The sequence below is a fragment of the Fulmarus glacialis genome, unplaced genomic scaffold (genome assembly GCF_000690835.1).
Source record: "Fulmarus glacialis isolate BGI_N327 unplaced genomic scaffold, ASM69083v1 scaffold2785, whole genome shotgun sequence".
Classification (NCBI taxonomy): domain Eukaryota; kingdom Metazoa; phylum Chordata; class Aves; order Procellariiformes; family Procellariidae; genus Fulmarus; species Fulmarus glacialis.
The window spans coordinates 49,574-64,451 of record NW_009213453.1 but is presented as its reverse complement, the minus strand read 5'-3'; the positions used below and the strand labels follow the sequence as shown (position 1 = coordinate 64,451).

The 14,878-nt window shown below is 42.5% G+C and overlaps 1 protein-coding gene across 1 annotated transcript; it reads left to right on the top strand.

Moving 5' to 3' along the window:
* Nucleotides 1-3,879: 3,879 nt before the first annotated feature.
* NMUR2 (neuromedin U receptor 2) lies at nucleotides 3,880-12,632 on the top strand. Its single transcript, XM_009578187.1, has 4 exons — nucleotides 3,880-4,787; nucleotides 9,832-9,916; nucleotides 11,237-11,362; nucleotides 12,219-12,632. The coding sequence occupies exons 1-4, from the start codon at nucleotides 4,068-4,070 to the stop codon at nucleotides 12,476-12,478; spliced, it is 1,191 nt and encodes a 396-aa protein (XP_009576482.1). The 5' UTR covers nucleotides 3,880-4,067; the 3' UTR covers nucleotides 12,479-12,632.
* Nucleotides 12,633-14,878: the final 2,246 nt, after the last annotated feature.

The following is a 14,878-nucleotide window of genomic DNA, read 5'->3' as shown; positions in this document are numbered from 1 at the left end:
AAGCAAGCTCAGACAGGCTGGATAGCAGTCCCCTCACACAGAATTTCTAAAGGATTTTGCACCTACCTTCGATATCTATAAATTGGAGAAAGGGTGAAACCACTGAAACAACAGAATCTGATGGCTGCAAATGGAAATTAGAAATTAGAAATGAAAGGCCAGGTTGTAATTGCTGAAGATAAAAATTAGTGCACCTGTTTGCCATGAGTTGTGGCAAACCCAGTGAAGTAGGATTTCTTTCTAAAGTTGTGTGTACAGTAGGAATTACAGCACTTTCTTGCAAACCCTGAGCAACATCCCATGCAGGGCTGCTCAGAGATGTCAGCTCAAGTCCTGGATGCCAGGTGGACATGTCAGGGCAACATTGTTTCTCAGCTAATTAGCGTGGCACACCATGGCATTCTCACAGCTATATTACCTCCAGTTCCACAACCAGAGCATATGAAGCTGGATGAGAAACCTCCTTGTCTCACCACATAGATATAAATATCAAAAAAAGCTTGTTTTGTATGCATAAAATCCTACGTTCTGAGATAAGCAAGTATTCAGAGTGGACCGTCATAATGGCCCATAGTTCTTTAAAGTACATCCCTCTTGAAGTGTGAACAGTGGAGGATTTATCCATCTGCTGTACTGTGGATTACCTCCACCTTTCTCTGTCTCTTTTGATGTCCAATTTTCCCTAAAATATGAAATTTTTCACCACTTACTGACCTAATATATAGTCGCTAATGGGTGTCCTTACAAGGGCTTTGGGAAACACGAAGGCATTTGAATTTGCCTCCTCTTAAATGTGCACTTTGCTGCTCTCAGTGGAACACAGGAACGTGCTGTAGCACATTACATCGGCTAAGGGAAAGATCCCACAATGTAAATCTGGTACAAGAGATACCACCAGCATGAGGGCATAGCCAGTGCCTAAGGAGATAATGACACACTCTGACTAGCAGTGACACTTACCATGCCAAAAAACCTTGTCTGGGTTAACGTTGCCAAATATTACACTACGTTAATACGCATTACATAGTGTACATTACGTTAGTGTAAATATTACATTATATTAATTACATTGCTATTACATAAAACTGCAGAATTCTAAGGCCAGCATGCAGCACACCATCTTCGAGTGTATTACAGCAAGCACCAATGAAGTGTGCTTTATAATGAAAAATATCAAATGCTTTAATATTACTTTCAGAATGAAAATCTGTTTTCATTTTCTGTCTCAGTTGTAAAAATAAAATATTTCCGGTCATACAGAGCCAGAGCTAGCATTTGGTTAGATACACTCTCCTATCCTTAAAGAGGCAGATATGATAAAGAACACCGAATAAAGCTTCAAGAAATGAGCTGAATTATATTTTCCACTCTCCTCATCCTCTCCATCTGTCACTTAATCGTGGTCATAGCGACATGGTTCTAGCGGTGACCTGCTAAGCAAATAGACCTGTTTTTCTTCTGTGCTCCTATTCTTACAGCTTGTCAGCACCCGAGCCCAACAGGATCAGAAAGGATGGAGGAGGGAGAACAAGTCGAAGTAGACACAGGCTGTCCTGGCACATCCACACTTTCAAGTGACCTGATGTGTTTCTACAGCCCATTGCTTTCCTCTCATAGAGATCGTGACGGGTATGGCTGACCTGTTGGTTTTTTAGTAAATAACTCAATCCATTTAGGGTTCCTTTTCTGTAAGATTGAGTTCAAGCTGAACAGACCTCAGGTTTCTTTTTCAGTTTCTTTATGGAGGTTAATGTGTAAGAAGAAAAATGAAGACTAGCTTGGTAGCTACTTTAGAAGTGTTAACTCACCTCAGCTATGATGCAGTATAGAAAGTGGTGGAACTTATTGGGGTGAGAAGAAGAAATGCAAATGAAATATTGTTGAGAGATTAAGGGGAAAAAAAACCCTGAAAGTTAAGCAGAGGTACAGCAAGTGTTTAGTCCTGCACAAATTCTCAAATACTTGTCTCCTACTGTGCTCTGAAACAGTCAATCCTGGTCTCGACCAGGTAAATACCCTACTAACGATTCCTCTGTTCCTACCTCTTACACCAGCAGCAGATCAAAATCAAATTCACGTTCTTTCACACTGTTAAAATGCAATGAATTTATTTAAGATGAATCCTTAACAAAGGGAGAAATAGGTCAAAAGAGCACAGTTGTAGCTCACCGATCCAATAAAACCTTTCAATCTGCTGAATGAAATACCTCTGAGCAATGCTAAAAGAAATGAGTAGAGTCTTCCTGACAGAGAGAGTTTATATGCGAGATAATTTCAGCAGATCTGAAAGTCATCACAAGAGACATGCTTCTGTCTTTTAGTACAGTTGTTGTGATACCTTCCATGCCTCTAACATTTCAAATGAATGCACAGTAATCCTCAGGCTCCACACATCGAATATGCCTCTGTGGGACCAAACCTCAGTTCTTTACCTCCTGCTGTTATTTTTGGAGGCAGTCTGTGCTTATTACAGTATTTTTTCTTGCAAGGTTGTTGGACCACTACTAAACCAGAAGATGTTAAAGAGGGAAGGAGTAAAGAAGACAGGATCTAAGCCTCAATTCTTAAGAGTCGGAAAACAGCTTTTGCGTGGGATCATTTTACTGTCTAGCCACTTATAGCGGAGCAGTTTGCATCTTCCTTGGAAAACTTGCTTTTGTCAGGATTTTGGAGGACATGCCAGCCAAAAGGGCCGTTCCTTTGCTCCTGGAAGATTAAAAATATGCAGTCTTAGGGAGACTCAGCTAAAGGGTCAAACAGAGAAAAGAAGGTGGTTCTTCACACATAGATAGTAGACCTGAGGAGCTCCTTGCCAAAGGATGGTAAGGATGTAAAAAGTCTACACGGCTTCAAGGAGGGGGACTGGGCAGGTACTCAAAAGTGAGAGCTAGTGAGAGGTACTGGGCAGACTAATTGCACAGCAAGCTGACAAAATCCCCTAAACTACCCTTCAGCTTTTGCACTTCTTCTATTCCAAACAGCTAAACTTTTTCTGAATCTCAGAAGATGACATCCGTGTACTTTGAAGCTTTTTTTAGAGAAATTCAGTAAGGAATCAAGCATTCATAAGGAGCTAAATGATCTATTTTGACACAGCCATCATCCTTGCAGGATACACTTTTTTGGCTCAGAAAGTGTGTTTGCAGAATGGTTGTCACTCAGGAAGAAACAAGAGTTTATGAAAAATAATGTAAGCTTAGTCCCAGAGGCAATAAATATGTCTTTGGAATAATGCAGTCCTCAGAAAGATTCTCAAAACAAGGCTATCTAAGAATATGGGATCAGATTCCAGCATACCAGGAAAGTGGGAAAATATTTTATGTCAATAAGAAGAGCAATTAAAATCCTATGTCAGATTTCAGAAGAAAAAAAAGTACAGTGTTTAAAAAAAGGCTAAAATATTATAATAGATTAATTCCACATGAATGACTACAAAAACAGATTGGCTTTCTACTGATCAAACTCTGTTTCCAAGTACTTGCTGCCGTAGACAACAGAAAATAAAAATCAGCAGAGAACTGAAAAATAAAATCATGCCAGGTTTTTTTTTTTTTTTTTTGCTTGTGGCTCATAACTGGATGTAGCATTGATATAATTTTGTAAAAGCGTTTTGGACTGAGTTTTGGGGTTTTTTTTTTGTCTGGTTTCCCACCCTCTGACAAATACAAACATGTTGCAGCTTGTCTCACATCCTATATTTCAGATTCCCAGCTCTCTAAAACCCACATTTCTGATTCTGTAAATGCATCTGCTATGGGAGCTGATGCAAATAGCTGGAACCTCTTTTCATACTCTATAATCTAATGCACTTAGCGAGCCAATGAATATGTGTGAAAGGAGGGGCTTTCTGGCTAAGGGACTCCTTGCAGGCGAACAGCTGTTACAACGGCAAAACCTTAACCGAAGCCAGGCAAAGACACTCACAGCTCTCAGTGGCTTTGTGCATCTAGGTCTGGCAAGACAACTGCCCCCCTCTCTTCCTCTCTCTGCAAAGAGTGAGCAAACTAGCACAGAGAAACTTAAAGAAGACCAGATCTCAGTTGTGAGACATTTCAACAGATCCAGTAATGGCCTGGATCAGTAATATCTCCTGGTTTAATCACCTTGCTCTACATGAAGAACGTTTCAGGAGGTACTTAAACAGCACTGAGGATTACTTAGCCTTCCTATGTGGGCCCAGACGGAGCCATCTGTTCTTGCCCATGGCCTTGGTGTACACCCTGATCTTCATTGTTGGGGTGGTAGGTAACTTCTTAGTTTGCCTGGTAATCCTCAAGCACCGGAACATGAAGACCCCGACCAACTACTATCTCTTCAGTCTCGCTGTCTCAGACCTGCTCGTGCTGCTTTTCGGGATGCCGCTGGAAGTCTACGAGATGTGGAGCAACTACCCCTTCTTGTTTGGGCCCGTTGGCTGCTATTTGAAGACGGCGCTCTTTGAGACGGTGTGTTTTGCCTCCATCCTCAGTGTGACCACAGTCAGCGTGGAGAGATACATTGCCATCCTCCATCCTTTCCGTGCCAAGCTGGAGAGCACTCGCAAGCGTGCCCTGAGGACCATCGTGGTGCTCTGGGTTCTCTCTGTCCTCTTCTCCCTCCCCAACACAGGCACCCATGGCATCATGCTGCAGTATTTCCCCAATGGCACCCTGGTCCCTGGCTCTGCTACCTGCACTGTAGTCATGCCCATGTGGATCTACAACTGTATTGTCCAGATTACTTCTTTTCTCTTCTATGTGCTGCCTATGGGGGTAATAAGTGTGCTGTACTATCTGATGGGGCTAAGAGTAAGTCCTATTCCGACCGTGCTCAGTGTTTCCTTAGCTCATTCTTGTGTGTTTGTGTCTGTATGTGTCTTTTAAGTGATTGCACCTTTTTCTTGCCCATCTGGTTTCCCCCGCAAAAAGCAAAAGTATTTCAAACCTCCTAAAACAGGGTAGAACTTCTTTGATGTAATCCCACTCTGAAATTAATGTAGCTATGTTGGGGAATAATTTACCCCAATCTTTTTTTAAAAACTTACCATGACTGCCGCTCATATTTGAATGTTACTTAAACATCCAAATCTGTAGATTGAGTCCAGCCTCTCAGAGATTTGCACCTTTGCAGTAGAGACTAGAAGGAAATAGACCAAAAGGAAAACATGAAAAGAGTAAAAAGGAGCAGGCTAGTGATTGAATCTTGTGTATTATTTGTTTTCCCTCTTCTTGTGACTGTGGAATTTCCATTGCATGACTTTATTTTTCTCCTTCCCTGGAGACGGTGATAATATTCAGTTGTTAAAACTCACAAAGCTGTCATAAACTGAAATGCTACCTTATTGCTGCAGCTAGCAAATTCAGCAATCGTTTCTTTGTAAAACTATGGCATAGTTTCACCATCGATTAAGGCTACCTTAGAGTTCATATTGATTCTCTCTTCAGAAAGTGAGACTAGTTTTACCAAGTATTCGTCATTTAAATACATGGATAAAACAAGCAGTATCACAACATTATAAAACTATGCAGCACAACACTGAAATGCACTGCTAATCATAGCGAGTCAATGACTTTTTTCTTCTCATATGTTACATATATTTTGAAAATATAAATCCTATCTCATCGCACTGGATATAACTTAAAGTTTAAAAAGCTGTGTCTGATCGTATAACAAGAAAGGGATGAAATATGCTAGTAGAGATGAAAGAACTTACCGAATAGTGTGTAAGAAATTCAACCAAATCTCTGCTGGTGTATATATAATTTTGTTGTGCTGGCTGATATTTACTTTTATCTGAAACTATACAGAAGCAATTTTTCCTTACCCAGGAAAAGCAACAAGAATTAACTGCCAGAAATCCATAGCACACAGCAGATCTTTGAAGCAATGAATGGGTTAAATTATCCCCACTGCCTAGCAGCTGTTGTGGGGTCTTTACATAGTTTCACTGAAAATTTTGCAAAATAAGCTGAAGGGAGGAAAGAGTGCTGAAAATATAGCTGCTACAAAAAGAAAAAGAGAAATCCCCAAACTAATAAAAAGAAGTTTTGAAGATTGCAATAACTTCTATTTGTGGCAGCAGATATTCCTAATCTCCATCCCAGAAGAGAAGGAAGGTACCAGACAAGGGCTGCTCCCCCAGGACGTCCGTATATTCACTGATATGTTCAAGCTGTCTTTCCTAAGGGCTGCAATGTTTGTTGTTTATGCCTCTGCTTTTCTGTATATCCAACTCAGACTTCCAAATTTTAAACAACATCCATCCTGAGTATATCTGCATTGCGCTCCCAACGACACTAGGCAAGATAGTTTCATTTTTTCAACAGAAATTGTAGAAGAATGGTGTATATATATAATTTTTCAAGAGAAGACACTTTCTATCTACTCACAGAGGATGAAATCTGTGAAGCTTCAGCAACACTCCAGAGTCTCCTGAGTGCCACGTATTGCTCACAGACCGTAGTGGTAAAGCTCAGAGTTGATCCAAAGGTTGTACAGCAGCTCAAATTCAGCAAACAGACACGTAGATCTTCCAAGTCCAGGCTTTGTGGAAAGGGCATTTCCTCACCGTCTTCCAAGTCCAGGCTTTGTGGAAAGGGCGTTTCCTCGCCAAAGTTTCTCCCTCAAGCTTTGCCAGTGCTCAGGAGAGCCTCAGGATGCAATACAGAAGGAAACGTGTGACATGTTAAGCAGCTGTGAGAAGGTAGCAAACATGGGTCATATGGTAGCTGAGCTAATTTTTAATTTTATTCCTTGCAAAAAGGAAAAAATATATTTGTCTTTTTCACTGGGAAATTTATTGCCAACAGATCCATCAGGTTGATTACCTCATGATCAATCACCTCATGATCTACTTGGATATAATTTTAAGGCTTAAATACGACAATACTACTTTAATACTACAATGTTATGGTCAACAGATAGTTCTAGCATTAGTGTAAAGGAGAGGACACTGGTGATTACACTGTAGTCTCATTAGATTTGATTGTGGAAGCTTCCTGCTGCCTCTTTCATGGGCCCCTCGTCACAGGTGCCTTTGGGACCAATCCCTCAATCAGCCAGGCTCTTCTTTAAACCCAGTTCAGCTGTTGGCTACTGGTTGCAACCTATAGCTGAGGAGGAAAAGGAGAGGGAGAAAATGAGAACATTGGAAAATGGCTGCTTGAGGAAGCTAATCCCTGAAGCGCTGGTAGAGATGGGGTGGCATTCCTTGGGAAGAAGCCTGCATTGCAGCGGGATACAGTGCAAGGTCCCTGTCCATTTCTTTCAAACTGATCTCTGAAAGGACACAGGGATAGGTGGTTATCACTGGTTGTCTAAAAGTCAGACTCTATTTAATAAGGATTTTTGACAGTGAATGAGAGACTAGAGAGTCCAGAGACTTATTTATCCCACCTACTTCAGACATCTGTGAGGGGATTTAGATGATCAGATGGGACTAGATTGACCTCACCCAGGCAGGACGATTCTTCTGCTAAGAGTCCAACACTTCTCTTAGTGCCACTTCCCCTCAGTAACACTTTAGACACACTGGTAATTTTTATTTCAGCTGTCTTTGAATCAAGACAACTTATTCTTTCCAATGCACAGCTGGTCCAGATTTTATCATTGAAATCTATTTTGCCCCCTAAATGCCCAGTTGTTAAAACCAGAATCATCTGTGGACAGTGACTGCCTTTGGCTAATTTCTGCAGAGCCCAGCACACTCCTGGAAGAGTCTGTCCCCTTTCCATGGAGGTTGTTCAGCAAACCTTGCACCCACTAACACATTTTCCTTTGCAATGGGGGTGAGCTAAGGGTACACCCAGGCTGCAGTTCAGCAGACAGGTGGCAACTGCTCCAGCCAAACCACTGCAACAGGCAGGGCTGCATGCTTTAGCACAAGCCAGGTGGTTTTTAAATAGCAGGTTTTCCATCAGCTGGAGAGAAAGTTTGGTCACCACTTGTGTCAGACAGGACAAGGAGCTTACAGAAAACAGTTCTGCTTTTGCTGAGTGGCCTCTCTAGGTTTGCCTGGGGATAGGTGAGGTCCTAATTTCACTCTGCCTTTTGATTTCTAGTATGAAATGCTGTAGCTAATAAAGACTGAGGGGGGAAATCCAATTTTCAGCTTCTTGCTCCAGACACTTTTAATTCTCTTGCAGTGAATGGGTAACATTCATCTCCAGGCAACCCTACATAGCCTCATACATCCACAGTGATGTAAAAGTAACCACTACCTTGGCTGGAATTCTTCCTCTGTCAAACCATTGTCATGAACTCAACTTACAAACTTTGCCATGGACTCATTTCTTTTTTTTTTTTCCTTCCTCTTTGTCATAACTCATTGTTTTATTAAATCGCAACTGCTGAGTTATTCTTACTGGTTACACCTCCATCTATTATAACTTGAGGCTAAAGAGGAGCCTTATAGCATCATCAAAATGACAGGAGGAAGGTGAAAAATAAAGATACATGTGTCTCTGGTTTATTACAGCATCAGAGCACTGTATTCTCTGAGGCTTTGGAATATGCCTGGAATAGATTACTGTTGAGACCGAAAACCGCTGAAGGGAAACTAGGGATTTTAATCAATCTGAGCAGACATTTATCGCTAGATGTGTTTCAAATCAACTGAGCCTCTTTCTTAAGCAAATGTGGCTATGACTAAAAGTTACAAAGGGAATAATGTAAAACATGAGAGGCTTAATTGCACTATAATTGAATATAATTTGATTTACTTGTGTTTCTCTTTTATGGGTTTTCTGAATAAATAGAACATTGAAAGAAGGTCTCATTTGATCATCCTTACAGAAAAGTATTGTTAATCAAAAATCAGGAAGCAAAGTCACAGTGTAAAAGGCAAAAGAAAATGGCACAACTAGCATGTTTTCACAAGATTGTCACAAATCCAGATTGATTTCTATCTTTTCCCTCATCCCTGATATTCTTTCCCATGTAATTAAAAGTTTTGTTTCCAGTTTCTCTCAGTTGAAAAAAGCATCACTCCAAATCCATTGGCTAATCAGAAGTTCCCACTTCAGGAAGCTGAATTATGCATTCTCCATAGATGATTTCTTTTCTAATCAAAGCAATTGTCCTGATTATCTAGCCCTGGTCTTTTTATCACCAAAGCACCAGGCCCTCACTGTAAGCATATTGGGGAAGCATTTCAGGGAGAATCAGATTATTATTCTTTATGTCCATTTTTTAAAATTCCAGGAAAAACTACTGGAGAAAAAAACCCCACTTTCTTGTAACTGAGCAGTATGTGGCTGAATCCGTGCATATCATGCACACCGGCAGTCTGCAAGACAGCATATATGGGTTTTGTTCATTCGATAGATTGAATATCAATTAGTCTAAACACCCAGGACATGAAACGAACTCCCTTGAATTCTACAGGAATTTTTCCAGTGATTACTGGAAAGCTGTGTTTCACTGAGGCCTCTCTGGGTATTTTTTGGATCATTGGTTTGTGCTTAATTGTGGGGAACCCTTTTAGGAAAATAAACAAACAAACAATATTTTGCTACAAGATCAAATAATGCCTAGCAAAATACTGTTGAAATTGAACACAAACTGTGAACCAAATATTGACTCATTGAGAAAGGACAAGTGGAGAACTGAAATACAAATTTGCTGTAAATATGCAGTCTCAGATGCATAAAATCTGCAGATGACTGCTTTGAACCTAAAGCTTCAATGTTTCCCTAGACTAAAACTGAAATTTAAATGTAGATTTTTTTCAGTGAGTCCTGAGTTGCCTCAAATTTTGCCTTCTCAAACTACAGCTGTGAAAATATCAAATAGGCTATGTCTGGTGGGGATGTCATCTCCTAAGCTCTCCTTCGGTTTCCCTCCTTTTGCCAGTTGAAAGGAGACAAATCTTTGGAAGTGGAGGAAATGGCTGTGAATGTTCAGAGACCATCCAGGAAATCAGTCACCAAGATGTTGTGTAAGTAACGAGTTCTTCTGTTTTATTTACCAGGGACAAGAGGGTGACCAAGTCCTGAAGGATATCAAGTAAATTCATGGGATACAAGAGTTATGAGATGAGTAGCTGTGATCAAAAAAAAAAAAGGTTTATTGCTGTTTTATGTGGACTTAAAGGGCATAGGAGTGAAAGACCATGGCTAACTATCAAAAGACTCAGAAGGCAAATTTTCCGCCCCAGACGAGAGGAGGTTGAGGAAACCTACGTGGCTGATACTTGCGTGGCAACTCTCTAATATCCCTCACTCCAAACCGGACTCTTGCAGCCCTCTAGGGAGGATCCCTCTTTTTCAGGGTACAAATAATCTTGTACGTTTTTAAAGAAGGATGTACAGGTGTTTTGCACCACACCCCGAGTTCTGTTCATAAACAGGAAGTCCTGCCAAGCCACATACATCACCTACTGCTGACTTAACCACTTAGACCTTCCCAAGAAAAAGTCAGACCTAGGCAGACTTGCACATTGTGTAACATTCAGGAGAATTTGTGCTCCAACCACCCTGAAAGCACTCACATCACTTCCTAATTTAGGGCTGTCTTTAAGGTAAAGATCACCTTGCTACTGAGATGGTGTTTATGCAGGAAACATAAATCACCTTCAATATTTTCTGCAACAACATTATTCTTTTAGGAAGCTTAAGTCACCTTCTGAACTAGGAAATTGTACTTTGAAGTCAGCCTGATTTTCTATGCCCCGTGACTGTGACCACAGATGTTCATAGGACCCAAGTCTGGAATGGGTTTGCAAGAGTCCTTACTAGAGCCAGCACAGGCCAAGTTGTGCATGGAGGCAAACTCTGTTTCTTTCATGCTGGACAGTGCACCCAGACAGTTATCATCAGTGCATGGTTCCTATAGCCTTATCCTGCTACGTGATGTACAAATAGTGTGCAGGGGAAATTAACTCCAAGGCACAATGGAGTCAGTGTGTCCCAGGTACCACAGATGAATCCAGCTCTCTCACTGGCAGTTTCTTCATTAGGCTCTGTACATGCCACAATATTACCTGGCTGTTGCCTGCTCTGTTTGAATGTCACTCTGTGTGCATGCATTGAGATATCCAACACAGAAATCAGTGGAAAGTTTTTTCTTTTAGCTGGTAATGTTTTTCAGTAAACATTGCAGAAAGACAGAAAGGATGGCAAAAGTTTTGAAACGATGAATAAAATTTGTATATTTAGTCTTTCATCCATCTTTCTGAACGATGTCTGCTCTGTACAGGCTAGTGAGCCTTATCATTCCATAACTGACTTGTTTTTCTTTTCTCCTTTCTCCATGCTAGTTGTCCTTGTGATGGTTTTTGCTATCTGCTGGGCTCCATTCCATATAGATCGTCTCTTCTTCAGCTTTGTTGTGGAATGGACTGAGCCGCTGGCTAATATATTCAACTTAATTCATGTGGTGTCAGGTAATGCTTTCTTCTTCCACTTGCACGGGGGCTGGGAAAAAAAAGTAATTGTGAGTGGTTTACTTGAAATACGTAGTCATTTATTTTGTAGGTGACATGAGGCATGCATGGAAAAGCTTCTTGGAGTCTGGTAGACAGTGACCAGAATCATGCCAGCTACTTTTCCTTCTTGGAAATGTTCAGAAATTAAGTCTGCTGTCATTCAGCTGCTTTTAATGAATACACAGCAGCAGGCATCATCTTCCAGAGGGTCTCTCAGGCAAACAGAATACCTTACCAAATGGCAAGACAAAAGACTTACATACTGCTTAGAACCGGGTGATATAACCAAATGTTTATGGTCCTGCTAACCATAAAATGAACGCTTTTTCAAAGAGGAATCTTATTTTCAGTCTGCCATGGGAAAACACTAAATGTGGCCGTTACACAGCTCAGCCAAATCCAATCTTATGCAATTGTCCTGGTGTGTTGTAAGACATTAGCTCCCCTCGGCTGAAGGTTATCTTCTGACAGCTTTGATGGGGGCACCAGCTGTGCAAATCCTGCTGTGGGGATGAGGGCTGTGCTGGAGGCAGGTCAGTACAGCTCAAGAGAGAGCCGGTTCCTGAACAGCTGGAGGTAGTGAGCTCCAGGTAATACTCTCTCCCTTTCCCTGTGTGCTGCAGTGCCTGAGCTAGCCTTGGTGAGACATCCATCTGCCTTGGACGGTAGCAGGCAGAGATGTGCTCTCGCTGCCTCCACCCTTGCACCCAAGCTTGGTGGAGCAGTATAGGTAATGAAGAGATTTTCCTCTTCCGAGATCGTTCCACACAAAAATGAGGGCTCTCTCTCCTTTCCCCCACCCTTGTTCTCCTAGGTGTTTTCTTCTATCTAAGTTCTGCCGTGAACCCCATCATTTACAATCTGTTGTCCCAGCGCTTCAGGATGGCTTTCCTCAGTGTGATCTCTCCTTGCCGCAAGCACTGGGCCCCTAACCGTCCCACCAGCAGGATTCCTGCCCAGCAGAGCATCTTTGTGGTTGAGGACCACAATCTCATGGACTCTGCTGAAGACACAAGCCTCCCTGGCACCCACAGGACATCTATCAGCAGTTCTCAGCTCTCCACTGGTCTGTGACTTTCTACGTTGTGATCCAGGTGAAAGAGAAGTTAAAGAAAATTACTTTAAGAAATAAAAGAGAAGACACCCTCCTAAAAGACTGATTTCATCAAGAAGAGCTCACAGACGTGTCTTGTTGAATGAATGAACGAGGAGACTGTAATTAGCAGGTGGTTGAGAAGCATTGTATTACCCACAAGCTAATAGGAGGGCTGGAAATCTCAGCTTACTGGCTGCAAGCTACGCCAACAAAGAGCTGCTTTACGAAAATGAGACACACTCCCAATGTTACCAGCACAGGAGGGAGACACAGCTTATCCAAGTCTCACCGAATGGCCTTTTGTGCACCAGCCTGAACATCAGTTTACTTAGTTTGAAATGGGGCAACTTGCTGCACAAACCTTGTCTACCTACTTCTAGCTTTAGGCAAGCCAGTCCCACTTCTCTCTCCTACAACCTTCTCAAGGTGTAGCTGTTGCAAGCCTCTCTTGGCAACATGAGCAAGTAGGCATGAACAAGAGCAGCTCTGAGCTGGGCTGATAAACATCAGACACCAGCAATAGCTATTTCTGGGCCAGAAGAACCAGGGAGCCAATAATCATGAAAAGCAAACTTTTGCTTTCTGAGCTAGGTGAAGATTCGGGTGGGGGGTGGTGATTAATGCCTTGAATCACTTTGTGCAAAAAACCTACCCTTTAGTGGGTTATTTTTAACAATCTCAACATTACTACTATATCTCCTCATACTATGTCTGACAATATCTACACAGTACTGAAATGGCACGTGCACACCACAAATTCATTGACATTACCTGGGAAACAGCCTTTGCTGGGAGCTGAGGATGTTCCTGGTGTGACTCCTTTGCCCAAAATGCATCTAGTGGGGGATATCTGCCCAGGGAATGTGAAATGTCTACAGTCTTTGCAGGCTTATCCTGTACATCGGACAGCTTCATTTTTGCCCATCTGCCTGAACTGAGCCTGACCATGTACAAATGGACTGTGGTAGGTCCCTGCTAAGCCCCATATCCCGCAGTTTGCAGCAGCTTCTTACCATTGCTTGAACTTCAGATACTTATGTGTTGTCTCTGCCAGTGAAGCCCTGTGGTCACACTTCAGCAGACTTCACACCTGCCCATACCAGGTGGATTGCAGAAGTCAGAGATCTACATGGGGTTAGCAACCACCAGGAAACAAGCTGGAAACCATTCACAATGGAATTGGGACAAACCTGCAGGATCAGAGAAGCTGATACAAAGGCAATAAAAAAGAGAGATTTGCAGTGATTTTGCATCTACTGAATTCATTTCTTGCCACAAAGCACAATATAAGGTCTGGGAAACTGTCCCGTATCCCAGTCATGCAAACAGATCCTGAAGGCAGCACACTTGCATCCAAGTTGATGAGTTCTTGAGCTCCACTAACTGCAAGGTCAGGACCCTACAGAGTTTTGTAAAGGGAGGACAGGTGAGTCCGTTACATGACAGAGTGTTATAAACCTCTGTGTTCCAAGTTTCAATGCCTCCTTGTGTTTCAGAGAAATGCCTCCCTCGTGCATCATGATGCAGGGCTAGGTTTAGCCACCACACTGGGCTCAGACTTGGCACGCACTGCCACAGAAAATCATCTGACATGTGTCATCGAGGGGCTGGGACTTACTTACATAGTCAGAGTACACAGAGTTGTCATAATGAATAAGAACATTAGTTCCTGAGAGATGATACACCATATGCATAAAAGCTTATTCCAGTCTGCTCAGTGGGGATCCAGATGACATTTCCCACCATAGGAGGAATGGGTTATACTCCTGCTACAACGGGCTCTTACCTTGTTTGCCCCGAAGTCTTCTGTTTTGCCTCTCGATGTGGGACTCCTAGGCGAGGCGAGACCTGGGTGGTTCATAGCAGCTGGTGAGTCACCTTCTCCTGTAGCGCAAGGGGAATTTTAGCCCATGTTTTCTGTCAGACCCATTTTACCAGCTGCAGTCTTGAAAAACAAGCCACGGAGAGGGTAACAGACACAGAAGGCCCTGGAGAGAAAAGGCAATTCCTGCTCCCTGAAGACGCAGCTGAAATACTTTGCCACCCCCAAGTGGACACTTCAGTTTTTTCAGTGACATTTACATTTTTAACGAGTTTTGTATTATCATTTTTCCCTCCATTAGACATTAAATGTGTTTTCCCTCTGGATTTACTGTGCCGGTCGTGCCTTGCTGCTGCGAGCTGCACAGGTCCCTGTTCTCCTGCCCCGTGCGGGGCTCTGAGCTCTGGGCTCCCAGTAAGGGGCTGAGGACCGCCTGGGCAGGGGCTGCGTGGAATTTCCTCCCTCACCCCGTGCCTCACTCCACACCCACGTGCAACTCCCTAACTGAGCCCAGGGGTTATCCTCCTTATCCCAGCTGTGTACCACTGAAAGCGTG

Coding starts and splice junctions, on each gene's coding strand:
- NMUR2 (XM_009578187.1), top strand. CDS start 4,068: ATGGCCTGGATCAGTAATATCTCCTGGTTTAATCACCTTGCTCTACAT. Junction 4,788..9,831: donor ACTATCTGATGGGGCTAAGA/GTAAGTCCTATT, acceptor TCCTTTTGCCAG/TTGAAAGGAGACAAATCTTT. Junction 9,917..11,236: donor ATCAGTCACCAAGATGTTGT/GTAAGTAACGAG, acceptor TCTCCATGCTAG/TTGTCCTTGTGATGGTTTTT.